Here is a 27,440-nt window from a genome sequence, read left to right on the forward strand (position 1 = left end):
GGGGAAAGTAGAGTGTGTTCATATTACAGATAATTGGGAGTAAGGCTGTAGATCAGTAGGAATCCACACTCATTATTCTGGGTTTCGGCAAGGAAGTTTTAAATCAGTCACCCAAGAAGTTGTAAACCCTCCATCAAGTAGTGATTTGGGACTATAGCGCCATGTTTCTAACTTCAGTCCCAGCTAACACGTTTTGGGGACGAGTTCCAATGAATTCCAATAATAGACATGGGAGATATTGATTATTGTTCCAAGGAAAGTAAAATGAATATTTGCGTTTTATATTGGAATTGTAGTTTGTGAATCAAGTACTTGAAAATGAGCTGAATACCAAATCATCTTGTGAATGATTAGGACCCATTCGTATCATTTTTGCTTGCAACATTTGGGAGTGTCTCGCTTCATTAGAGTAAACATTCCATTTTCAGTAGCTTGCATTGCTATACTGACATCAGTTTTATCGTTATGTGCACTTAAGTTCAAGCCTTTTTCAGCATTGAGATCCCCTTGTAACTGTGTTGTAGATATTCTGTTTTATGTTGAAATGCTCAATTTCCACCTACTAAACTATGCTGACTGGTGTAAGCATGAGAAGTTGTAACGGTTTATCTTTATTTTTCAACATTGTATTGGCTTGACTAGGCTGTTGATCTTTATATGGATGTCCAGGTAACGAGCCATATAGCTTTCACATGTATATCAGCCTTCAATATCATGACATTAAATGCAATTTATCTTCAAGATCAAACACATTGTTTTGCGATAAGTTCTGTGTTGTAAAGCTGCAACAACCTGTTCAGTTTATGTAGACCATTTTGTACTCGCTTATGATTTAAAACCGAATCTGATAGAAATACATATTCATCACTATCTGTATAGGACAAGAAAAGTTAACGCTTCGTTTGCAGAGTATTTTAGAATGTGTTTTGCCTTGTTTACCAGTTCGTATTGGGATCTGAACTTTTGCCTCTTTTGTAGAAAGCGCTGAGGGATTTCCGAGCTATAACACTGCCTCAGAACAACTTCATGAAGCGGGTTATGATGCATATATAACCGGCTTGTGTTTCATCTCGATGGCAAATCATCTAGGTAGGGATGTTGGAAGAGATTACATTTTTAATAGTAGTTTTGAACACCAAGATTATTGTGGATCTGAGTTCCAGGATTGTTGGATCCTGGAATTTGTCTCCTGTGTTTTTTTTATGATGTGGATTGGGGTGGGCACAGTAAGAAGTCTCTCAACACCAGCTTAAAATCCAACAGGTTTACTTAGCAGCATGAGCTTTCAGAGCGCTACTCCTCCAGCACTCGCCTGACGAAGGAGCAGCGCTCCGAAAGCTCCTGTTTCAGTCTACTCACTTAATGAAGGAGCAGCAATCCGAAAGCTCATGATTCCAAATAAACCTTTTGGACCTTCTTACTGTTTTTTAATTCTTAGCCCAATAGTTGGGGTGGTACTTAATATAAAAAAGAAACTATTGTAAAAAATCAACTACGCCTGTAATTCGAGGCGAAGGGAAAGAACAGAATGAAATTTTCTTCCCCAATTTTGAAAAATAATGTATATTTTGTCTACATGGCAGAGACTTCCTAAATTTTCTGGACATGGATGTACTGTGATTTACTGGTGTCCGTAAGGCATAGTTGATTTACAATTGAAATAAGATTGGTCGCTTATGGCCTGAGAAGCTTCTGAACTGTGTATATGCATAATTATATCTCATTGAACTGCTGAACGAAATGTTTAATTGAAAATATCGCTTCAATCAGATATGTGAAACTTCTCCATTACAAATCATGGCATGAAATCTTCTTGTTAAATGTTATACAATTCCATTTGCCAGCAATCCAGTTTGCATGACTAACTGACCAGTTTGAATCTTCTAGAATAGCTTTTACACGGTACAACAATCAAACTGCTTGACTAACTGTAATGACACATTTGGATTCCATCTGATATAGTAATATTATGACTGGCTTCACCCAGAAGGTATTTTTCTTTTAAATTGGGATATTCCTGTTTAGTCACGGTTGTCCTCTCTGGTTGTAAAGTGGTGTAAAACCTGTCAATATGGTAAATTTATAGTGTTGTAAAAATAATGGGGTGGAGGAGAGAGAACGTACCTCTGAAAAGGTTAAGCATTAGGTTCGTAGCCCAGCACTTTTAATGCAGGGTTAGAACATTCGGCAGTTCATTTGAGCTGTCTTTTTTTTTCATCAAACTTAAATAGGAAGTGAACTTGGGAAAGAGATGTTCCACGTTACAAGTCTTGACTCATTACAGGGATTTATTATTGTCGGTTTTTCAATTTTATTTTGAATGGTTTCACTGGAGCAGTCACTACATGGAGGAAATGAATGTTTATTAGTCATGAAAGCTGCGCCTGAGTCACAGTAATACATTTATTTATTTTGGCAATTCTGGCCTTGGTAACTTTACTTTTAAGATGTTTAAAGTGGAACAATATATTACAATTTGGTGGTTGTATTTTAAAGCAGACTTTCTTTTCCTTTTTTTAATTAGGTTCATTCCTCAGCCCTCCTAAAGCTTTTGTTCCTGCCAAATCTAAATTGGTTGAACCTTTTATTAACAAGTAAGTATTCTTATTATCACTACGGTTGTTTCTGCATTTTTGTTTTTATCAATGACAGCTGTGGCCAAAGCAGCAATTTCACTGGGACAGTCGTGGGACGTAATTGCTATTTTTTTTCAGGATACTAAGAGATCTCCTCTTGCATGGTTCCTACAGGGCTGCAGTTGGAACTGTGCTGGGAACGGGTGATGATGTGTATTCAGAAGCTGCTTCAGAATAGGAGGCGGCTCACTTTTTGGATAGGCTTTGAGCGAAACCGCTGTTGATAATTGCTGGGGAAAGTGATGGGATTGCTGTGCATGGGAGCCAGAGACTGCGCTGAAGAGCAGAGAAACAGCATGGCCACATTAAATTTTTGCAATTTTAAATGGAGTATGTTAAGGACCAAATCAGAAACTCCAAAATATTTTATGAAGTTGGCCTAGACCCTAACTTTTCCTTTTGATTTTGGCCGTAGGGTGAGCATAAGGTATTTCACTCCAGGTATGATTCAAGTGATCCACTAGGAAGCTTTTATCAAAACAATTTAAGAACACAGAATATAACAAAAAGAATTAGCATAACTTTTACCCATTAAAATACTTAAACATGACAAAATATAATTCTTAACATCTCTATTGTTCCAATTTAGTAGTATCCTCCAGAGACATGAATCCCTTCTTTAGAACCAGTTAGCACAGAAACCAAAGATGCTTATGTAGGTACTAGATTTCCAGCCTTTTGACCCAGACAGATAGCTGCCTTCTAATTCTCATGCAGCAATCCGAGAAGATGGCTTATTTCTTGTCAGATTCCAGTCGTCATTTCAGACAGAGCAAGAGATACAAAGAAAGCGACCTCTCTCTAAAGGTCCCAAAAAGCAGACTGCCTTGAGTTTTTTGTGAAGTAACTTTACCGGTCAATCAAGCCCTATTCTGTAATCCCAGGGGAACACTAAAATCAACAGAACAGCATTAGCTCAGATCAAAACAAACATTGCATCAATTAAGACCAATTATGTTGCTGCAGTAACAATACAATGCTGCTGGATCCAGACCAAAACAGCTCTGAGTGCATCAAACAAATCCTGCACAAGAAACATGATCGGATACGTTTCTTAAAAGCACAGTATTGTCACAAGTATAATGTGGGTAAATGTGAACTTGTTCACTTTGGGAGGAAGAATAGAAAAGTAGTGTACTATTGAAGTTGAGAAAGATTGCAGACCTTAATGGTACAGAGGGATCTAGGTGTCCTGGTACATGAATCACATTATGTTTGTACCCAGGTACAGCAAGTGGTGTTGTCTAATGAAGAAAAGTTGAACAAGTTAGGCCTATATCCATTGGAATTTAGAAGAATGAGAGGTGATCTTATTGAAACATTCAAGATCCTGAGGGGGTGTGGATACCCCTGGAGGTATTTTCTTTTGTGGGAAGACTAAAACTAGGAGATGTGATTTAAAAATAAGAGGTCTCCCTTTTAAAACAGATGAGGAGGAACTTTTTCCCCCCCCAAGAGCAGTATTGTGTGGAATTCTCTTCCCCAGAAAATAGTGGAGGTTGGGTCTTTGAGTACATTTAAGGCAGAGTTAGACAGATTTATGTTAGGCAAGGGAGTTGAGACTGTGGTGAAGCAGCCACAGTAGAACTGCAAAGTGGAACTGAGACCGCACAACCAAATCGGCCATAATCACCTTAAATGGTCTCGCGGCTCAAAGGGCCAAACAGCCTACACCTGGTCCTGTGCTGAAGTTTCTCTCTTGTGGTGAATGGCCTATGGCAATCGATTGGTCTCTGCTGGCGATGTGATATCGATCGCCAGTATTTGAGATGCTGCACTTAACAATTCTCCAAAAATGTACAAAGCTTTCGGTAATAGAAGAGTTGAGCTCTGCTGCGCTTCTCTATTTTGTAATCCAGGACAGTCTTTCCAGATTTAAATCTCGGGTTGTGGCAGTATATGCAGTCAAGGCTCAGTGGGAGCACTCTTGCCTCGGATCAGAAAGTTATGGGTTCAAGTCCCAATTTGGAGCTTGAGTAAAAAATCTTGGCTGACTGTCGAGTGAGGTACTGAGAGTGTTGCACTGTCTTTTAGAAGCAACAAAAAAGCTCAGGTCCGACTTATCCTTCTGGGTGGACATGAGAGATTGTGGCACGAAGAACAAGTTCCCTGACCAATATTTATCCCTCAGTTAACATTGCTAAAACAGATTACCTTTGTGGGAATTTACCATGTGTAAATTGGCTGCCATGTTTCCTCTACAAGTGACTACACTTGAAAAGAACATCATTTACTTTGAAATCCTCCTGGTTATGAAATGCACCAATATAAATGCAAGATTTTTATGTCTGCAGCACAAATAAAATTGAACACATTTCAGTGATTGTGCATCGTCTTGTGGATGATGTTTGGATTTATACCATTATCCCGCTCACTTCCCAGCTGCAGATCCCGAATGGTGACGATTGCGCTTTCTAGTTCACAATCCAAAGTGTCCGTTTTTGAAAGCTGAGCAAGACATTGTGTTCTTCAATTTAAGCCAAATCAAAAAAAAATCATTTGCCGGTTTCAGATGTAATTGAATAGTTTGCCACCTGCCCTCCATTCAATTGCATCTCTCAAAACATGTTCTAAATGTGTTCAGTTTCTGTTTGAACTATATTTCTGTTGTAACAATCAGATAGAGGAGGACAAGCAGATTTTGATTTTATTTATTATTGTCACGTCTATTAATTAGTGTGCCGTGAAAAATATTGTTTCTTAGATTTGTGAATTGGGTTGAAACCATAGCTTAGAATCATAGAATCCCTACAGTGCAGAAGGAGGCCATTTGGCCCATCGAGTCTGCACCGACCACAATCCCACCCAGGCCCTATTCCCACAATCCCACATATTTCCCCTGCTAATCCCCCTGACACTAAGTTTAATTTAGCATGGCCAATCCACCTAACCTGCACATCTTTGGACAGCTTGATCTTTCACCTAGTAATTGTTTTGATGCATTTTGTCCTTCTACACTTTTTTTTTCTCCCCTTCATTACATGGTTACTTGCCACTTTTAATGCTTGTCTACATGCATTGAACGAGCTGGTCGCAGCTTCTGATTTCAGTACCTATTTGTGGATCAGTTGGGTGTGGTGAATCTGTAGGCTAACATGAACTTCTTGGTGCAGTGAGTGAATCTACCCAACGAGTCATTTTGTATTGGTTGTTGAAGATGGGTTGTTTTCTTCAGTCCGTGTTCAAACTTGTCTCTCTTGAACTGTCATTGAAGTGTAAATTTAAATTGAGGGTATATGACAAAAATCTTTCGAATAATGATTGAGAGTGAGTAGTCAGCAAGAACAAGAGGAATTTTGTTTGGTCAAATTAAGCTTTCTATTCCATGAAAATCTCACTATCACTACATTTGTTAATGATTTTATCATTGGAAAACTTATTTCTGTGGAATTAGTACTTGGTGTTTAAATGCATTGAAGAAAATATGGAGGGAGATGAGTGCAGGTTGAGTGTTGAGCAAATGGAAATTTGAGGAAGGCAGAACAGCTACTCCAGTTACTCCTGAGTTGTGCACTTAACTTGACTCTGGTTATTTGTGGGGTTGGCTACCTGTGGCAACATAGTGCAGGAGGTGAAAATGTTACAATGGGTGGTACAGCAAAGGTAGTCATGATGTGGAGATGCCGGCATTGGACTGGGGTGAACACAGTAAGAAGTCTCACAACACCAGGTTAAAGTCCAACAGGTTTATTTGCTACCAAATAAACCTGTTGGACTTTAACCTGGTGTTGTGAGACTTCTTGCAGCAAAGGTTTGCCAGGCTGATTCCTGCCATGGCAGGTCTGTCACATGAGGAGAGATTAAGTCGGTTAGGATTATATTCACTGGAGTTTAGAACAGTGAGGGGAGCTCATAGAAACTTATAAAATTCCAACAGGGAAATCATAGAATCCTACAGTGCAGAAAGAGGCCATTCGGCCCATCAAGTCTGCACCAACCACAATCCCACCCAGGCCATATCCCCACATATTTACCCACTAATCCCTCTAACCTGTGCATCCTGGGACACTAAGGGCAATTTAGAATGGCCAATCAACCTAGCCTGCACATCTTTGGACTGTGGGAGGAAACTGGAGCACCCGGAGGAAACGCAGACACAGGGAGAATGTGCAAACTCCACACAGACAGTGACACGAGCCGGGATTCGAACCCAGGTCCCTGGAGCTGTGAAGCAGCAGTGCTAACCACTGTGCTACCATGGGTAGATTCAGAAAGAATGTTCCCGATGGTGGGGGAGCCCAGAACTAAGGGTTATCGTTTGAGGATAAGGGGTAAACCTTTTAGAACTGAGATGAGGAGAAATTTCTTCACCCAGAGAGTGGTGAATCTGTGGAATTCACTCCCACAGAGAGTAGTTGAGTGAGGCCAAAACATTGTGTGATTTCAAGAAGAAATTAGATATAGCTCTTGGGGCTCAAGGGTCAAGGGATATGAGGGGGAATCAGGATATTGAATTTGATGACCAGCCATGATCATGAATGGCAGAGCTGGCTTGAAGGCCGGAATGGCCTCCTACTCCTTCTATTTTCAATGTTTCTAATCTGCTGCCCAGTAGATTTTGATCTTGGATGTTGCTCAGTAGTATTTTGGAATCTGGAATGAGTGATGGATTCCTTCTGCTGATTTTCAGGAAGTCTGTTGGTCTTTCAGTCACGTTGGAACCCCTCCCTTTCGGCAGATTTGTTGGTTGTGGCACAATTGGCAGCACACTGTCAGAAGCTAAAGTTTATTTATCAGTCACAAGTAAGGCTTACATTAACACTGCAATGAAGTTACTGTGAAATTCCCCTGGTCGCCACACTCTGGCGCCTGTTTCTGGTACACTGAGGGAGAATCTAGCATGGTCAATGCACCCTAACCAGCACGTCTTTCAGACTGTGGGAGGAAACTGGAGCACCCGGAGGAAACCCATGCAGACACAGGGAGAGTGTGCAGGCTCCACACAGACAGTGACCCAAACCAGGAATCGAACCTGGGTCTCTGGCGCTGTGAGGCAACAGTGCTAACCACTCTTTGGACAGTTAGGTTAAAGTACTGTTTTGGAAACTGCCAACTCCAGAAAAAATGTTATTACTGATCCTAACCTACATTTTGTGTCAAGTGTGTACCAACTTGTTGATTTCATCAAGTTCTTAATTTTTGTGGCACACATGCTTCTGTAAATGGCAAGAATGCTTTCCTGCAACTTGTCATCTTTTTCTGTAACACTTAATTCAACTCTTCTCTTTTTTTTTTAAACCATCGATCCCTGTCATTTAGCTTACTCCTCTTAAGATGATCTTCCAGACTGCATGTGCATACCTCGGATCTGCAATTGCTATCTCCCTGACCTCGCCCCCCCCTCACCCCGACCCCCCCCAATGCCACAGCCTAACGCTCTACAGACCAACCTAGCTTGTCTGCTTTTGAGTGAGTCATTGGGACTTGCAGTGAGTCATTAGAAAGAAGGGAGGACCGTGTATTTATGTGCACATATGACCTTGGCACCACCAAACCAATGAATTATTTTTGTTATTGTTGTAATGCAGAAACCTACAGCAGAAAATTTGCACACAGCGAAGTCCAACAAACGGCACTGATTTAAATTACAAATTTAAATACTTGATGGCATTGATTGAGGAACAAGGGACTGGGAAGATTTGCTTGCTCTAAGAGGGCAGCCAGGACCTCCGTTTAATGTCTAGTTGATGCCAACTGTAGTTAAATCTGAGATCCAGCAGCCAAAATGAGATCAGACCTGTTAAACTAGGGACATTGTTAGGATTGACCACCCCAAACGTGCTTTGGGAGGTTTGAGCCACTTGCTTATCAGGAGAGTTCCCCTCTGTTCTGCCAGGCTTTTGACTTCTGGACACAAGATCATATTTCTGTACCTCTGGTTTACTCCCCAAAACTCCTAGGGCCTTTGCAGGACACAGAATCCCTTGGAACCCTCTGCTCTCACAATGCAAGACCGATGAACTACAAAAGATTGTGAATGTAGTCCAATCCATCACTCAAACCAGCCTCCCATCCATTGACTCTGTCTACACTTCCCGCTGCCTCGGCAAAGCAGCCAGCATAATTAAGGACCCCACATACCCCAGACATTCTCTCTTCCACCTCCTTCCGTCGGGAGAAAGATACAAAAGTCTGAGGTCACGTACCGACCGACTCGAGAACAGCTTCTTCCCTGCTGCTGTCAGACTTTTGAATAAACTTACCTTGCATTAAGTTGACCTTTCCACCCTTGCTATGACTGTAACACTACATTCTGCACTCGCTTGTTTCCTTCTCTATGAACGGTATGCTTTGCACGCAAGAAACAATACTTTTCACTGTTTTGTTAATGCATGTGACAATAATAAATCAAATCAAAAATGTGGAGATGCCAGCATTGGACTGGGGTAGGCATGGTAAGAAGTCTCAACACCCAGGTTAAAGTCCAACATCAGATGAGTGATGATGAAGAGGCAGCGCTCCGAAAGTTCGTGCTACCAAATAAACCTGTTGGACTTCAACCTGGTGTTGAGACTTCTTACAATGCAAGACCATCCTTCTCTCTTACTTTGGAAAGTGCAAGTATTTACTTCTAGTAGTATGGAATCTATTGATGTCTAATATTCTCTCATTTTGTGTGACTTTACATTTTTAATCAAAATCTTTCAAATTAACTTTGTAGTGTTTGGTGTATTAGGTAAAACTTGGCTGAAGACTGAACTTAATCATTGAACATATTGGTGCAAAACATTTTATTGTGCATCGTGGCTTGCATTTTGGCTATTGTTTATGTAGATTTGTAGAAGCATTAATCAAAGCATTTTTGAAAGTTTGCTTGTTTATAACAGTTTATTCCATTGCATGTAATTTTGGTATTCTTCGACCGTCTATCCTAAGTTTTCTGCAGAAATTGATGTAGCTTGCTCTTTGCCAGAGCAATAAGTATAATAAGGAGCTTTTCTGTGTTCCACTTGGGTGCCTAAAAAAATAGCTTTTCACCATGGCAAAGCTTGCTGTATTTTTGAGCAAGTTGTTAACGATATGTGGTGGAGTGTCTCAAAATTGTCTTTGCCAAGAGAGTTTGATTTCTTCCTTAGTATGCTGGGGTTGTCGTTTGGTAGTTTAGCCTTTACTGAATTGCAGCAAGACATGGTGGCAATGCTAATGAGGTACCTCCTGGTGATGTAAATTAATCATTCCAGTTCTTGCTTCTTTTTGGAAGGTCTTATTATTCAAAGACAGTAAAAATGCCCTGGAGATTGGGAAAAAAAAAATATTGACTACATTTTCAATGTCCAAAATGAGAGAGGTATTTGTTTTAATTCCTGCAAATAAATTGGCCAGAAAAAGGAAGTCTTAACATTTGCTTACAATGAAAGGATAAGTTTAAAGTTAATCTTTTTTTCTCCTCCCCGCCTCCTTGAAAGCGATGTGTGCCTAAGCCTAAAAATGATTCCAACACATGTGCTTAGCACATTGCAGTTGCTAATCGGGATCTTTTTTTTTCTTTTACACACACCTTAAAGTGCCAATAATCTTGGACTGTGAGCAGCAGGCAACCATTGCTGTTCCAGGCGCGATCGGGGAATGCTACGTGAGGCACGTGTAGATTGAAGTAGTACTTCCAAGTATTGCTGAAGTGTGGCTTCAGTGTGTTCTTTCTATCCTCTGCCAAAACACGATGTCCATTTGCAGGGTTGGGTAAACTAATTCACCTGGAGCAGGTCCGGTTGTCTGAAAATATGCCTCCGAGCTTTTCAAAATTACAAAGCCCCTTTTTGTTTTTATCTCTTACTTTCTGGAATTAGTGGTGGGGGCTTCGTTCTGGTACTTATCAAAGGATACAAAGAAACAGATAACAGTTACCCCAAACGATCTCTGCCGTCTAAAGTAAAATTTGATTCTCAAATCAGTTTCGGTCAATTGATACCGATCATCTCAGATCAGACAAGAGGTCAGCCACCTCCGAGCTTGACCTTTTAATCTTGCCTGAATCTAGGGTTGGTTGTGTTCATTTTTAAAAAAAATTTCATTCCTTGATCTTCAATTTTATTTCAGCTAGAGTAGAGTTTGTAGCCCAATCTATCACGCAAACCATCCATTGACTCTGTCTACACTTCCCGCTGCCTCGGTAAAGCAGCCAGCATAATTAAGGACCCCACGGACCCTGGACATTCTCTCTTCCACCTTCTTCCTTCGGGGAAAAAGATACAAAAGTCTGAGGTCGCGTACCAACCGACTCGAGAACAGCTTCTTCCCTGCTGCTGTCAGACTTTTGAATGGACTTGCCTTGCATTAAGTTGATCTTTCTCTACACCCTAGCTATGACCGTAACACTACATTCTGCACTCTTGTTTCCTTCTCTATGAACAGTATGTTTTGTCTGTATAGCGCACAAGAAACAATACTTTTCACTGTATGCTAATACGTCTGACAATACAAATCAAATCAAAGTTTGAGATTCTTGATACAGTGGCAGTCTCTAATATTATGAAATTTTGTTATCTATGCCCATGGAAGTGTAGCTAGGCCAAAGTAACAAGTTTTTAACCCAGGTTTTGGAAATAGTTCACCTGTGTCTTCAAGTAATGGCTTATATTTTGAATGATCTCAATCCATTGTTCGCTCGGGTCAAATTCAAGAGTCTGCCTTCGTTTAGGGTGTGGGATTTTGTTAGAGCGTCAGTAGGGCAAAGTTGTTTGACTGATACCTTGGCTGATGTCTAGTTTGCTACTGAATGAAGGAGGCTAAACCATTATTTATAACTGCTGACCTGCCGAAGTGAAATGGCTTTTGAATCCAGTGTAAGCGAAATGAACACTTTATCAGCTAATCTAATATCTACTGTGAGGGCTGTCGATAATTTGGGCTGTTGATAATTTGCCTATGGAAAGAGATTTGGGGGTGATGATTTTTTTTTTTCCGACCATGCCCATTCCAGAAAATAGCATATGGGCCTAAAAATCAGTTTCGTGCTGGCACCAAACTGTTTACGATCGTCTCGGTCCCTTTATAATGGCACAAACCGGATCACACCCAGAAAGGTGCAAGGCCAATTAGCATATTTAAAGTAGCATTTAAATATGATTAGGTCATTCGACGCCAGATTCTCCCTGCTCCCAGGACCTTCCGACCTTCGGGTACAGCGCGAGACTGGTGTGAATCACTATTGGTCTCCGCTAACTGCAGCCAGACGCAATGGCCATGCCGAGGAAGGGGCTCGAAGGCCGTTGAAGCCCTCCCGGTGGGAGGGTCCCAATGCCAGAAATTCCACCCCCGCCCCATGCCAGACAGACAGTGATCAAATCTGGTCAGACCCGATTCATTTATGGCAGTTTTTGCTCCTCTTTCTGTTAATTCTGACCACACAGCCTGTGGTATCTACACTCCTACAACATTGGCCTCTGGCACGACCCTGATTTTCATTCCCCCAACCTTGCGCCTTCAGCTGTCTAGGCCTTAAATCCTGGAATTCCCTCGCTATCCCTCTCTCTCGTTTTATTTCCTTTTGACCAAGCTTTTGGTGATCTGTTCTAACATCTCCATGTGGTTTTGTGTCAAATTTTGTTTGGGAACCCTTCTGTGAAGAACCTGGGGACATTTTATGAAGTTAAGAGTGCTGTGTAAAAGAGTTGCTGCTGCTGTCGACGACGTGGGAGTAGGGTTGTGGAGCTGGGTTTATCCAAAACATTAGCTGAAACTCTTTTAACATCTCTCTCATCTATGGTGACTGTCTGAAGTATCTGAGAGTGTTGTGCACTGGATTTGTGTTTTATCTGTAGATTTATTTTACTTGGCTTGTAGGTTTACCCTGAATCCAATTTCTCTTGTGTAAAGTTATAATGCTATTCTGTTAGTGAGATTGGGGTGTATATAGTGGACATTTGTACTACCGGGGTAGTTCTGTACGTAGCACAAGAGTTGATTATTTGTTTTCTGACAAGCTATTCTATTCATGTTGCACATAAAGTTTAAGTTCTAGCTCATAATTCCATAAGGAAGGGCTTTAACTGTTCAAGGGGGGTGGGGACAAATTCTAGGTTTTCTTACATTACAGCAGTAATGTAAGAAACACCAAAAATAATTGACGGTAAAACGCTTTGAGGCATCCAGAGGAAATGAAAGACGCTAGTCTTTTCTTGCGGTCTTTTTTTCTAAACAGACGTAGATATAGCCGTTCTAAAATGTATTTGGCAATTGCAAGATGTATTTTAAATTTGTCTAAAAATATTGGGTTTATTTTGCCTGCTGCCACGTGCTACATAAAGAAAGTACTATATTATGATTTCCTTTTGTAGATGAAACCTTGGTTCCTTGCCAGTCCGAGCAGTAAAAAGGGATAGTAGAATGTTTCATTGTTCCTGAGTTCATCAGGAAAGTTAAAGTCTATTCCATTGACATGATGGCTACCATACATAGGACGCAAGACTCTTGTGCGTGGTAGAAAGTAGATTTTTATCATTTGTGTCTAAAAATATACAGATCTGGAGCCAATAATTTAAGCCATGAAAGGGAGATTGCTGTTGATCCTCGATCATGTTGGGGAGAGGAATATTTAATTCCAAGCTGGAAAGGAAACTAAAGGCACTGGTGAATAGTGACAAACCCTTTAAGAGAGTTTTCTTCTTGTATTGAAAACTATGAACGTTTTGGCAAAAAATGCTGTGGAAAATAAACTTGTACAGAAAGTTTTGAATTCTAACTGTTGTCATTTTCTACAACCAGTATCTCTCGATTTGATTTGCTGATGTGCATAAAATGGCAGATGCAAAATTATTTAGCAGCAACACAAACTGATTTAGTAGCAATACTTGAGTGACTATTTTATCAAGTCTTTAAAATCTGTTGGTGAATAAAACCTGGACTGAATAAGTGATCCTATTTTACTGAGATAACAAAGCAAGCCCCTGCCTGATTTATGTCAAACTTGCTTGCCAGGTCTGTGTTTCAAGGGTTGGGTGCGGTTGTGTTAGTTGTAGCAGTAGATCTTTTATAGGAATTGCACCCATTAGTATGAAATTAACTTTTTGAAAGTCTCTGAATATCAAAAATGTGTGACTTCCTATCTTAAGTTGTCACTTTTCTGATTTATTTTGCACAGTTTCTAGTGATGTAAAAAATTTGTACAAAATGTGACATTTGTTCTATGTTGTATTTTTGAAATTTGAAGAGGTGGAGAAAATACTATGAGAATTTGAGCGTTACATTCTTTTGCCGTCTAGATGGAGAGGATGAAACAATTTGTGTGGTAGATTAGGATGAATTAGTTTTAAATGACCTAACTCGTAGGCCCCATATTTTGCAGCAGGTATGTAGATATGGCAACAAATTAATGTAATGTGATACAGTCCCTATCACTTGCATTGTCCTTGCTTATCCCGCCAACACACATTCTTCAGCAAATGCCCCTAACCGAATTGCACCAGCAGCTCTTAAACCATGTTAACTCTTTTGGACAGTTTAAACAGCTTTTGTAATTTACCGAAATATTCCGTAGAAACTTATAGTAACATTTAATTATGATTGCTTCAATTCAACTTGTAAATTCAGTGTTCAAATAGAATTTAGTTTCTGTAGCCAGAAATAGTTGTGATGAGATTTATAAATTTGTACTTATTCCTATGTTTTGTTTTGTTATATGCAGGCTGTTTCTAATGAGAGTCATTGACATTCCCTATCTGAATCTGAGTGGGCCAGATTGTAAGTACAGCATTTGAACAAGAATGTATAGTGCGAATACTCACATGCCGTTGAGAATAACTTCCTATTTATGTTCAATCATATATTCAGGGTAGCCCTATTGAGAATTGCAATAATTCTGTGCTATAACCAAACTCTGCTTTGAAATATTTCACATTAAAAGAAACTTAATGCTTAGCTTAAAATGCTACATCATTGTTTGCCCACCAAAGTGAAATAGAATCTTTTTGCGATGTGCAATAGCACGTTCAAATGTGGTTACAGCCTGTACCTTTCCAGCAAAACTTGTCCAAAGAATTTACTGTCACACGCAGCCAACATTGAAGCAATTACAGTACAGTATGTGGTGGTCATGTGTTTTTTTTTTCTCTCTAAAGTGTGTTGCTCTCTGAAGTATCTTTTGGATACTTTCTGGGAAGGAATGTTAGACAAGCTCCAGGGAAAAGGAAGAATCTATACAACAGCTCACTGGAAGTAATGAAAAGCTTTTTGTGATAATAAAGGCCTTCAGTTGTTCTAGGATTAGACCGTGACTAGTTATTGGCACTTACTTTCTTACAAATGCGTCTATTTTTAACTGATTCATATGTTGGGAGAACAAACTGTACTTTTTTTCCTCCACCAGGTTTTGAATCCCTGACATTCTATGATTAAGCATTACAGTATTTACTCTTTGCTTTCCAGTGCAACCGAAGAGGGACCATGTTCTTCATGTGCGTTTTCCCAAGGAGTGGAAGACCAGTGACCTCTACCAACTTTTCAGCGCTTTCGGTAGGATCCACCTACATATCTTGCAACCTAATTCCAGCAGCGGCTAGTTTCACCTGGTACAACTTAGCAACCTGGTTAGCACCATCTCCATTTGAAAATGATGGATTTAAACCTTCGGCTGCATCTTCTCCACCTTTTTGTTGATCATTACCTTCCAAAATCGGCCTATTGAAATAAATTTATGGTTTGTCAAAAAGAGACATTTTAGGCAATTAAAAAATGAGACCTTTTTTGGCATCTCTACACATCCCAATCCAGTCTAGTATTAATGATATCCAAGCCCTTTCTCAATCTGAGATAGCTTTTTAAATGACATGCACACCATGCAGTGTCCCCTAGTGGAACCAACCATGTGGCTACATCAAGTATTTCAGTAGGAGAAAATAGGCTTTAATATTGCCATTTGGTAGCAAATTGCGACCGAACATATTTTTAATGCAGAAATAATACCCATGGTCTGATTTATTGATCTGTAATCTGTTATTATTGTTGTGCCTGCCACACAGTCTGTTTTAACCCTTATACGGTGGAAAAATAACTGCGAGTAGACGTCTTGTTAGTACAACCAATATTTATTTAAGACACACAATCAATAATCACCCACCCAACCAACAATAAGTTATCTTACAGAAAATACTAGAGTTCAAGTCCAATACAAGACCTTGACTTGACTTTGCGTGACTGGCAAGTACCCAAGCAGATATTGGCCTTTATCTGTGCGCTGGTCTCGGTCGTCCTCTGCATAGTCTAGTTCTCTGGTCTGGTCTGGCACTCTGGCTCTGGTCTTCTTTCCTTCTCGGGTGTGATGGCTCTCCTCGTGCTGGTCGTCACTGGCGATGGTCACCGTTGTTGTAGCTCGTTCGTGGGGTCAGAGAGAGAGAGATTCTTCGTTGTGCAGCACCCTTTATACCCCGTTGGGTTTCGCGCCCCTTTTGGCCATTACCAATCAATCGATCAGGACTTGATCACCCTGATCGATAAAGTCCAATCGGGTGCTGCCACACCAATCTCTGGGTATGTGTCCAACGGCCATGTCTGCGGGTGCTGGGGGCACGTAGAATACACACCACCTTCCCAAGTAAGGGGTTACGGCGCCCCTATGGTAAACAACCCAGTTTGACCAGAAAGTCTCTGTCCTGGAGATGACCCATATCCTGTGTATTCACTCATCAGGGTTGCAGCCTGTTTATCTCTGTTTTTCAGGCTGCAGCCTGTCGTTTTAGTTCTTGCCCAATTGTCCCAGAGTGCTTTACAAATCGCCATTTTAGATGGCCCATTTGGCCACATTATTTAAAATATGCATGTTTCAAATTTAAAGACCATAGTATTTATACCAATGGAAAACATTTAATTATTGCACATGGAATGGAGAGATCCAGCAGAGTTGGAATGTGGAAAAACTATGAATGAAAACCATATCTACAAAAGCTTCCCAAAGAATTTTAATAGGTTCATGGCTTCAACCTCTGTGCAGGATCCTTTCTTTTGGTTCTTATCGATACAATTTATGCATAAATTCTGCTGGTTTCAGAACAGTCTCTTTTTTTTGAGAATTTTGTCTTCTCTCATCCCTGTAACCATGGGAAAACATCACAGTTTAGGACTATCCAATCCTTGTTTCAGTAATGTATGCACTTAAAACTGGAGTTGTCACACAGCACTAAGGAATGGGAACATTGCTTTTAACGGGACGGACAGGAAAGATAATATGCACATGTTTGTACAGTTATGAACTATGGATAACAGATCAAAAGCTATAACTACATGTTTAATTGGAGAGAAAATAAATTATTTAAGATCTTAGATCTTTATATTAAGGTGCAAACTCATTCAGTTGATTTTTATGTTTGGGTTTGAGAACTTGGTGTGCAGCTTGGCACTGTGATGGTCTTTGATCAATGATCAAAAATGCTTTGGCAGGGGCAGATTGGTGATCCAGCCATCCATGCACCCTTCTTTCAGCCGCTGCTCAGCAGATTTAAAATAAATTTATTTCATTTTTGATGGCAGCTTTAATAGAAATCTTTCAGAAATAACATGGGCTCAGCGCCTTTGAGTAATCATAACATTAAGATCAAGCTGCTTTGGTATTAGGTTAAAATTAGAATTATGCACTCTTTCAAATTATTACTTTAAATTCCTCCAGAAGGTTTTATTCAGTGGACCATTTAAGGCCAAAAGCAGCATTATCCTTTTGCTTCCAAATGATCAGCTACATCATCTTGAGCGTTATCCAAGAGAAAACAGTTTGATTCCCAATATCGCCCATGTGCCTAAAAAATAGTGAATTGGCTTACAAAGTCTCCTGGTGAGAATTCTTTGCAGTCAACACTTTTATGGATCAAAACTCTGCCAGCAAAATCCAATGGAGCTTAAATTGTTTGGGCATAATACAGCTCGGATAAGAGCTAATGTCCTAATGGGGTTCTTCTTGGCCACCATGTTCTGCTCTGCAGTGGCCACAAACTTCCCACTGAGGTGGATGGATCTCCAGCTGCTACTCTGCAAATGACTATAGAATTGCTTGGTTACCTTGATTGACTAAGATGTTTGGCATAAGAAAATGCAAGAGAAATGTTAAACATTGATGTTGGTAGTGTGGTTTATATGTGTGTGTTTTCCTATTTTCATTTTTTCATTTTACTGCCAGTCACGTGATTGCTCACATCCTGGAATTCTTGGCTCTCAGTCATGTGGTTCCTCACTAACAATGATTCACTGACCATGCCTTGTAACTTCGTGGTTTCAGATTACTCTGGGTTTTTGCTTGTCCTGCAGTTTTCAGCTGGTGGACTTCAAGCCAGAGAATGTGGCTTCCTGGCGTGGGGCTGATAATGAGAAATCAATGATGTACTGTTTGAAAAGAGATATCGTGCCATAAAGGATGTTAGGCAATGGTTCAGAGGAGTTGTGGTAAAAGGTTCTTTGAAATAAATTGTGTAATAAATGGCTCGTAAATTAATAGTCAATTGGATAAACACACGGTGCAAGTAAACAAGTACTGGGAGCACACTGTTCTGTTGCTTTTGGTTTTCATACCGGTTGAGCTTTGACAGAATTTCAAATGGATGCTTAGTGTTTTCTGGAGTGCTGTAGAAATGCTAATCTCGTCAGTCAAACTTGTTCGATCCCACTCCAGCATTCACATTTATTGTGCAGCCACTTCACCCAAACCTTCTACAGTGAGAGTGGAGTTGCCGATGTTGACTGATATCTCCCCACTAATAGGAATGTGCATGCAGATCTGAGTCCTCTTGTGTTAATGTCACAGTGCACACATGCCAGTTTGCAGAACTGGCTTGCCCAAAGGAGGCAGAGAGTGGGTATAGATGGGTCTTTTTCTAAATGGAGGTCGGTCACCAGTGGTGTGCCCCAGGGATCTGTTCTGGGACCCTTGCTGTTTGTCATTTTCATAAATGACCTGGATGAGGAAGTGGAGGGATGGGTTGGTAAGTTTGCCAACGACACGAAGGTTGGTGGGGTTGTGGATAGTCTGGAGGGATGTCAGAAGTTACAGAGGGACATAGATAGAATGCAAGACTGGGCGGAGAAGTGGCAGATGGACTTCAACCCAGCTAAATGCGTCGTGGTCCATTTTGGCAGGTCAAATGGGATGAAGGAGTACAATATAAAGGGAAAGACTCTTAGTACTGTAGAGGATCAGAAGGACCTTGGGGTCTGGGTCCATAGGACACTCAAATCGGCCCCGCAAGTGGAGGAGGTGGTTAAGAAGGTATATGGTGTGCTGGCCTTTATCAATCGAGGGATTGAGTTTAGGAGTCCGGGATGCAGCTATATAAGACCCTCGTCAGACCCCACTTGGAGTACTGTGCTCAGTTCTGGTTGTCTCATTACAGGAAGGATGTGGAAAAGATTGAAAGGGTGCAGAGGAGATTTACAAGGATGTTGCCTGGATTGAGTGGCATGCCTTATGAGGATAGGCAGAGGGAGCTTGGTCTTTTCTCCCTGGAGAGATGTAGGATGAGGGGAGACCTAATAGAGGTATATAAGATGTTGAGAGGCATAGATCGGGTGGACTCTCAGAGGCTTTTTCCCAGGGTGGAAATGGCTGCTACGAGAGGACACAGGTTTAAGGTGCTGGGGGGTAGGTACAGGGGAGATGTTAGGGGGAAGTTTTTCACAGAGGGTGGTGGGCGAGTGGAATCGGCTGCCGTCAGTGGTGGTGGAGGCAAACTCAATAGGGTCTTTTAAGAGACCCCTGGATGAGTACATGGAACTTAATAGGATGGAGGGTTATAGGTAGGCCTAAAAGGTAGGGATATGTTCGGCACAACTTGTGGGGCTGAAAGGCCTGTTTTGTGCTGTAGTTTTTCTATGTTTCTATTCATTGCTCGCCTTCTCGTATGAGTGGTAGGGATGAGAAGGAGAAAGACTTGGAGAATGTAAATACAGTTGGGCTGTGCTGAGCTCTGTATACACACAATGAAAATACCAGACAATGTCAGCACATAAATACTCAGTGCCTTTGCTATGAATTCAAGTGAAGTGGAATCCACTTATTTTTTTTGACCTAAAGTTAGTTTATACTCTATTCACAAAACTATGAAGAGTGTGTTTAGATATTAAATTTGTCATTAGTTGATTTGATTTCGTGAATTTACCTTTCATGCTTTCCTTCAGGAGTTGTAGCTCTCGTAGATCATACTGTTGTTTGGCCCCATTGTAGACTTAGAATGTAGCTAAGTTCTCGCATATAACTTTAAAATTATACAATGAGATGTCAAAATGTAAGCTTAATTGCTGAGAAGGCATTCTGCTGAAGATTATTCTATTTAAATATTTTACTCTATCTCTAGAGTTTTTCTAATCATTATAGACACAGGGGGACCTGGGTGTGCAAGTCCACAGATCCTTAAAGGTGGCAGCACAGGTGGAAAAGGTGGTGAAGAAGGCATATGGCATGCTTGCCTTTATTGGATGGGGCATAGAGTATAAAAGTTGGCATATGATGTTGCAGTTATATAGAACGTTGGTTACTGCATCCAGTTCTGGTCGCCGCACTACCAGAAGGACGTGGAGGCTTTGGAGAGAGTGCAGAAAAGGTTTACCAGGATGTTGCCTGGTATGGAGGGTATTAGCTATGAGGAGAGATTGAGTAAACTAGGGTTGTTCTCCCTGGAAAGACGGAGGTTGAGGGGCGACCTAATAGAAGTTTATAAAATTATGAAGGGCATAGATAGGGTGAACAGTGGGAAGCTTTTTCCCAGGTCAGAAATGACAAACACAAGGGGTCACAAGTTCAAGGTAAGGGGGGCAAGGTTCAATACAGATATGCGGGGGACATATTTTACACAGAGGGTGGTGGGGGCCTGGAATGCACTAACCAAGCAAGGTGGTTGAGGCAGACACACTAGGATCATTTGAGACTTATCTAGATAGCCACATGAACAGACTGGGAATAGAGGGATACAAACAGATGGTCTAGTTAGGAACACTTGATCGGTGCAGACTCGGAGGGCCGAACGGCCTGTTTCTGTGCTGTATTGTTCTTTGTTCTTTGTTCATTCAGACGTCTTGATTAGGTTACATTATAGTGAAATTAAGATAGGAGATGTTTGCTTTGATATTTAAGACAGCTTTAGGATCAAGAAGTTTCAAGTTCTGATGTCAAACCAGAACTTGGGTCCCAGTAGTGCCTGAGTGAGAGCACAGCCAAAGGAATGGATGCAGGACCTTCCTGTTGTTTTTACTCATTCATGGGACATGGGCATCGCAGGCTGGTCAGCATTTATTGCCCATCCCTAATTGCCCTTGAACTGAGTGGCTTGCTTGGCCATTTCAGAGGGCAGCTGTGGATTTGTGTCACATGTAGGCCAGATCGGGTAAGGATGGCAGATTTCCTTTCGTAATGGACATTAGTAAACCATTAGTATGTTCATAGCTCCTTGAAAGTGGAGTCACAGGTGGACAGAGTGGTGAAGAAGGCATTCAGCATGCTTGGTTTCATTGGTCAGAACATTGAATACAGGAGTTGGGACGTCTTGTTGAAGTTGTACAATACATTGGTAAGGCCACACTTGGAATACTGTGTACAGTTCTGGTCACCCTATTATAGAAAGGATATTATTAAATTAGAAAGAGTGTAGAAGAGATTTACTAGGATGCTACCGGGACTTGATGGATTGAGTTAAGGAGAGGCTGAATAGACTGGGACTTTTTTCTCTGGAGCACAGAATGCTGAAGGGTGATCTTATGAGGTCTATAAAATAATGAGGGGCATAGACCTGCTAGATAATCAACATCTTTTCCCAAAAGTAGGGGGGTTTAAAACTAGAGAGCATAGGTTTAAGATGAGAGGGGAGAGATTCAAAAGTGTCCAGAGGGGCAATATTTTCACACAGAGGGTGGTGAGTGTCTGGAACAAGCTGCCAGAGGTGGTAGTAGAGGCGGGTATAATTTTGTCTTTTAAAAAGCATTTAGACAGTTACATGGGTACGATGGGTATAGAGGGGTATGGGCCAAATGCGGGCGATTGGGATTAGCTTCGGAGTTTTTTTAAAAAAGGGCAGCATGGACAAGTTGGGCCGAAGGGCCTGTTTCCATGCAATAAATCTCTGACTTGATAACCAAATGGGTTTTTACAACAATCAACACTGGCTTCATAGTCATCAGTAGATTCTTAATTCCAGATATTTTTTTACTGAATTCAAATTCCACTTTCTGCCGTGGCAGGATTCGAACCCAGGTCCCCAGAACATTAGCTGAGTTTTTTAGTTTAATTGTCTAGCAATAATACCACTAGGCCATCACCTGCCCATGATGTTGGTCATTACTGCAGTGTTTCTCAAACTGGACAGCACTTGGTGGTCCATAGAGACTTTCCGGAGGCCTGCAAAGCAATGAGAAGTCCTGGGCTCAAGAGTAAATGAATGAGTGACCGTGGGAGGCATGCTGTGCCTGCTCCAGACTCTTTCTCTCTCCACACCACCCAGTACTCTTTCTGTGCTCCCTCTTTCCCTGCTTCTGTGGTCAGAAGCAAGTGCACACCTCACTGATAAATACTGTAAAAGCATCATGTAAATGCACTTTTTACATGCAGCACTTTTATATTATGGTTATTATCTGGTATTATATTTTAGATTGGAGATGTAATCTGTGGTTACTAATCCATTTAAAAAGAGATTCTTAAACGAAAATGTTTAAGAATCACTGCATTACTTTACCAGATTGTACATTTACCCATGGAAGTGTTAAAGCACAAAGGAGCAACAGTTTTGCTTTTAGAAGGTTCTTACCTTGCATCAATGTATAAGTAACTAATTTACCTCGATTGAGAGATATGTGACTGAATGGTATGCACCTTTTAAAGACAAGTTGAGAGCAAATCATCTATTTATAGGGTTGGATGGACAATTTTAAATTGGTAAAATCTTAAAATTTTATGCCTTATCTTGTAGAAAACTGAAATATATGTTTATCCTGTTTTAAATATTTTGTGTGCTATAAATTTTGTGCAGTTCGCACTAATTGCCATTTGGTCTTTATTTCAGGTAACATCCAGGTGTCTTGGATAGATGACACTTCAGCATTTGTGGCATTGAGCCAACGAGAACAGGTACAAATTGGTGAGTGAATTTGCAAGTTTTTGCCGTGACACGTCATTTTTTAAAATATAAATGCTATATCGTACTTTTTTTGGACCACTTTTCTCCTTTTTCCCTCATGAAGGTGTGAATTTCTTGCTGATGTATGCTTCCATGGGTAATGATTGTCCTCCCGTACTTTGCCCAGTTGGTTATTATTCATGTCTGTGTCTGGACTGAGTGTTGGCAGGCTATTTGATTTGCAAGAGAATGACAGACAGGTTTGATCCTGACTTCAACAAAAGCTCCCTGCCAGTCGGAGGTCAGTAGAAAGCGATTAGGAATTCTGTCCAGTTTTCCGCTTGGTAAGCTGGGGTTGGTTGAATTCCATTGCAGCAGCCTCTCCCTATGCTGCCACATTGGCTAACTAGCTCAGCTATGTAAGTTGGGATCTTCCTGGTCTACACAGCTCAGCCACTCACTGGATGGAGACTGGCTGTCAGTCATCTGTATAATTTAACATGGGGTGGCAAAATAGGAGCAAAACCTCTGGAAGTAGAATGTTTTGCTAGTTAGGAATTTGGAAGTGTGCCCACTTTGCTCATGTGATAGTCACACAGTTCTTTTGATTCATAGGCTGCTTGCACTTGTGACAGTCATTCAGTGATCCCAACTCAGAATAAACATGTGTAATACAAACACAAGGCTAATGTTTTCCTAGCTCCCTCAGCGAGCTCCACAACTTGCCTAATGTTTTAAAATTATTTTAATGTCGCTTGCCGTATCAATAGCAACAATTTTGTCACCTGGGAATGAAGCAGCCAAACCTGTCTGTATTACTGGAGCGACTGCAAAATAACAGCAGCAGCAACTAAACCAGAAACTTGAAGGTGGGGGCAGGGGGAGAGGGCTATTTTTGTCCAACTATTCGCAATATTTCAATCTGATCTTCATGTGGAATTCAAATGTGAAATTGGAAGGAAAGTAAAATTGACGGTGTGGAATCCTCACTGCGTAGCCAGGGTCAAAAGAGCAAAATGAAGTTGAGGCTTTTGGATATCAAGCAGCATCTTTTGCACTGTATGCTTTCTCTACAAAGTTAATCAGTAAAGGGTTATGTATTGTTCAACTTCCACAAGTACCTATAAAGTTGAACAAAAATATCCTCCTATATCTACATGCCCACTGCAAGCTTTATTACAATCAATGCACTTCCTTCAATCAAGTGGTGTGATTGCCTTTTAATGGTGTAGACCAAAGAGACAATTATAACTGTCCAGGTTGGCATGAATGTTGCCACCAAGTCAAATAAGATGGGCTGTTTTTCCTTTTTAAAGAAAAGATTGTTTTTTATTTGGGAAATGAGCCCATTCTCAAAGAACTTAAATGCACTAAATGTCAAAGGACTCAATGTCAGCATTTGCACTTTAACACTGCCTTTCGACAGCCTCTTGATCTTTTCTACTCTTGAGGTTGTGCAGGCCACCTTGCTGAATATGAGGCATTAAACCTCTGCGCCTTTTGCTCTCAATAATCCTGGTGGCAACTTTTCCAGAGGGAATCATTGAAACTAAACAAGGGATTGATCTCCATGATCTATATTTGGATGAGCATTTGAAACATCATAACATTCAACGACGTTGGGCAAGTGCAGGAAAATGGGATTAGTGTGCCTTTAGTGGTAGCTATTGTCGGGGCAGACCCGATGGGCCCAAGGGTCTTTTCTGCCCTGTATGAATCTATCTAATTTTTCGTCGCGCTAATGGGTGTGCTAGTCACTGATTTGTTTACTTGTGCTGTGTTGGACAGTGGTTGTGACTTCGCAGCATGTGGAACCTTAGATTCAATCAGTAGTAAGGATCGAGCTGAAGTGACAAACTATTTTGGGTGCAGATGACAAACATTAAAGCCATTGAAAAGAGCGTGATTCCACATAAAATAGCTGGAGTAAACCACTTCATTAACACAGGTGTAGTGTCTAGTCTGATATTCTTGCTGTTAAGCAAGCCATCCACCAAAAAGGCACAAATGAAAATAGACATAGAACATCATTATGGTAGCTGTCTTTGTAAGGTCAGTAGATTTGCAATTTACTCAATCGGGACATTATTACATCCCTTTAACAAAACCTACCATCTCATTGAGAATATTAGAGAAGTATCAATGCATCAGGTGATAGGAATTTGAGAGAAGAAAAGCAATTTTCCTTAAAGTTGCATGGACAATTTTCTCATCCCATTTGCCGTAGATTCAAAATCCTACTAAAAGATGCAGGGGTACTTAATGAGTGTGCAATGCTTAGAGGACACCAACATTGCCTACTGTAAGCCTTCTGCTGGCTTGAGACTAATGAAATAGTATCAATGGCTTTAAAGGTGTGGAGTACAGATAAAAATATTTTTCATTTCGCAATTCATAGACATGGCAACAAGATTCAGTCTGTCTACAGTAACACATGGCAAAGGCAAAAGAGTGACTGTGGATAAAATCATGGTAAAATCGATGGGGACTGGACTGGGGGCGCCAGCTAGATTCCTAACTGACAATGGGGGATTATTTGCCAATGACAAATTTAGAGAGGTGTGAAAAGATGAACATTGTCATAGTGAAGACTGCAGCTGAAAGCCCCTTCAGTAATCAGCTTTGTGAAAGAAATTGCACAGATTGATGAGATGCTCCATACGATCTTAATCTAACCAACCAACTTGTAAATTAACATCTGCCCTGGTGTGGGCAGAAGAATTCACTTTATTGTGCCTGCCGCATAGTGTGTTCTAACCCTTATACAGTGGGCAAAGAACTGCAAGTCGACTTCTTGTTAATACATTAATGTTTATATCAATATAAGTTATTTTACAGAGTACTAAAGTTCAAATCCAATACTGGACCTTGACTTAACTTTTGAGTGACTGGCGAGTACCCAGGCAGATATTGGCCTTTACCCGTGTGTTGGTCTCTGTAGTCCTCGGTGTAGTCTGGTCCTTCGGTCTGGTCTGATACTCTGGCTCTCATTTTCCTTCCGTCATTGGTGTGGTGGCTCTCCTCGTGGTGCCAGTTGATGGCGGTGGTCACTGTTGTTCTATTCCTGTCTCTTGCTCGTCCTCGTGATCATGTCATTTGTGAGAGAGAGAGTTCCGTTGTGCAGCACCTTTTATCCCTCATTGTATTCACGTCCTTTTGGGCGGTCTCTTGATTATTGCCAATCAATCGATTAGGGTTTGATCACCCTCATCGATAGAGTCCAATCAGGTGCTGCCACACTGACCTTCGGGTGTGTACCCAATAGCCATGCCTGTAGGAGCTGGAGGCACGTGGGTCACATACCTCCCTCCCAAATAAAGGGTTATGGTGCCTCTTTGGTAAATAAGTATGTTTGAGCAGAGAGTGTCCATTTTCTTCAGGATGGCCTATTTTCTGTGTACTCTGGAGCTGCAGCCTGTCCGTTTCTGTACTTGGCCAATTATCCCAGCGTGCTTTGTAAATCGCCATCTTAGGTGGCCCGTTTGGTCACAACTTCAAATGGTTGGGGAGTATAGTCTGTATCCGTTGGGCTAGTGGGAGAAATTCCATAATACCTTCTGTGATGTGTGATCATCCCCTGGCCTTGGAAGGAACTATATTTAGTTCCATCTTGAATACCCTATTTGCAGGAAGAAGGACATTCGTTAAGGCAGAATTCTCTGACTTCAATCCTGATGATTCATTGATTATACCATAAAAGAGAGGGTCAGAGTGTGGAAAGGTTCAGGTTAAGGGGTGTGATGGGAAGAAAGTAATTCTCCAACTTGGTAATCAAACTAATAGGGTACAGTCATTTAATCTATCATAATTGATTATAAATTTGCAAATTCTGAGCAATTAGTAGAAGGTGAGAAGGCACCCACATCTCTCTCATGTTTGACAACTGTTAAGGGCCAGAATATGGTAGGTAAGGGATTGGATGATACACTAAGTAATACAATAGTTATTTTTCCTGAAGGACAGCTGCTGAAAGTTGGTACTAGGGTATCAGACAGTTCAGTGAATGGAGGAATGCGACCGTTGTAGGGCGAGCAGGGAAAGCTACCAGCAAATTCAAACATTGGCTAAATGTTCAAGATGATGGATGAGAGGCAAGATCTATGGACTGGTTAAAATTAGGTAAAACTGAAAATGCAGTGCGAGTTCGCATAGTGTTTCTGGGAATGACTCTGGCCCTAGGAAATGATCATGTACTGGCAACAGAACCTCTGATTGTGGGAGGAAAAGGCCATGTAACTGTAGTCCAGAAAAAGCTATGAAGGGCACGTAGAGACTGTAATTTGACAGGGACAAGTAATATAGCGAAATAGAGGAATGGCACTAGAAGTAGAAGCCCTTATGATTGGGAAGATTGGATGGCCACAAACAAATTAGAAGAAAAATTGATGAGAGGCAAGACAAAGAGTTGGATAATTGGAAATAATTTGGTGAATGCTCTGAAGTGCCAGGTAGAGGACAGCCAGCTATTATCACATGGGTGAATATTTACAAAACAAATTGCATTCCCAAATGGACATATAAGACTAAAGCAAGACTAGTGGCTCGGGGTTTCAAAAATCGACTCTGTGATCAAGGTATTAGAGTGAACTCCTCCTTCATGGCAGGAAGGGTGATCTGAAAGATTTTCTTGGTTTTCAGAGAATGCAGTTCAATTGATATAAAAACCAACTTTTCGTAGGATGAAAAATTTCAAAGAATAGTGTTTTTGAGACCACCTAAAGAAGTGATTGATGTAGAAAAGAAGCTGTGAAAATTAAAGAAATGGTTTTATGGATTGAATGATGTATCA

The 27,440-nt window shown here is 40.9% G+C and overlaps 2 protein-coding genes across 3 annotated transcripts in view; one reads left to right on the plus strand and one right to left on the minus strand.

Annotated features, from left to right (window-relative positions):
- Positions 1-27,440, plus strand: part of parn (poly(A)-specific ribonuclease (deadenylation nuclease)) — a 126,552-nt gene that overhangs the window by 55,437 nt on the left and 43,675 nt on the right. The window contains exons 17-21 of the mRNA XM_078240727.1: positions 979-1,089; positions 2,525-2,594; positions 14,260-14,315; positions 15,000-15,086; positions 22,598-22,672. Of these exons, the coding sequence (XP_078096853.1) occupies positions 979-1,089; positions 2,525-2,594; positions 14,260-14,315; positions 15,000-15,086; positions 22,598-22,672 (399 nt within the window). The remainder of the gene's footprint in view (positions 1-978; positions 1,090-2,524; positions 2,595-14,259; positions 14,316-14,999; positions 15,087-22,597; positions 22,673-27,440) is intronic.
- LOC144510814 (uncharacterized) overlaps positions 25,323-27,440 on the minus strand; it is a 109,538-nt gene continuing 107,420 nt past the window's right edge. The window contains exon 5 of one of the 2 annotated variants that reach the window (XM_078240732.1): positions 25,323-26,270. In XM_078240732.1, coding sequence (XP_078096858.1) covers positions 26,251-26,270 — 20 coding nt within the window. In that variant the 3' untranslated portion in view covers positions 25,323-26,250. The remainder of the gene's footprint in view (positions 26,271-27,440) is intronic. The other variant, XM_078240733.1, reaches the window with a different exon arrangement.

The sequence above is a fragment of the Mustelus asterias genome, chromosome 23, assembly GCF_964213995.1.
Source record: "Mustelus asterias chromosome 23, sMusAst1.hap1.1, whole genome shotgun sequence".
NCBI classification, from domain to species: domain Eukaryota; kingdom Metazoa; phylum Chordata; class Chondrichthyes; order Carcharhiniformes; family Triakidae; genus Mustelus; species Mustelus asterias.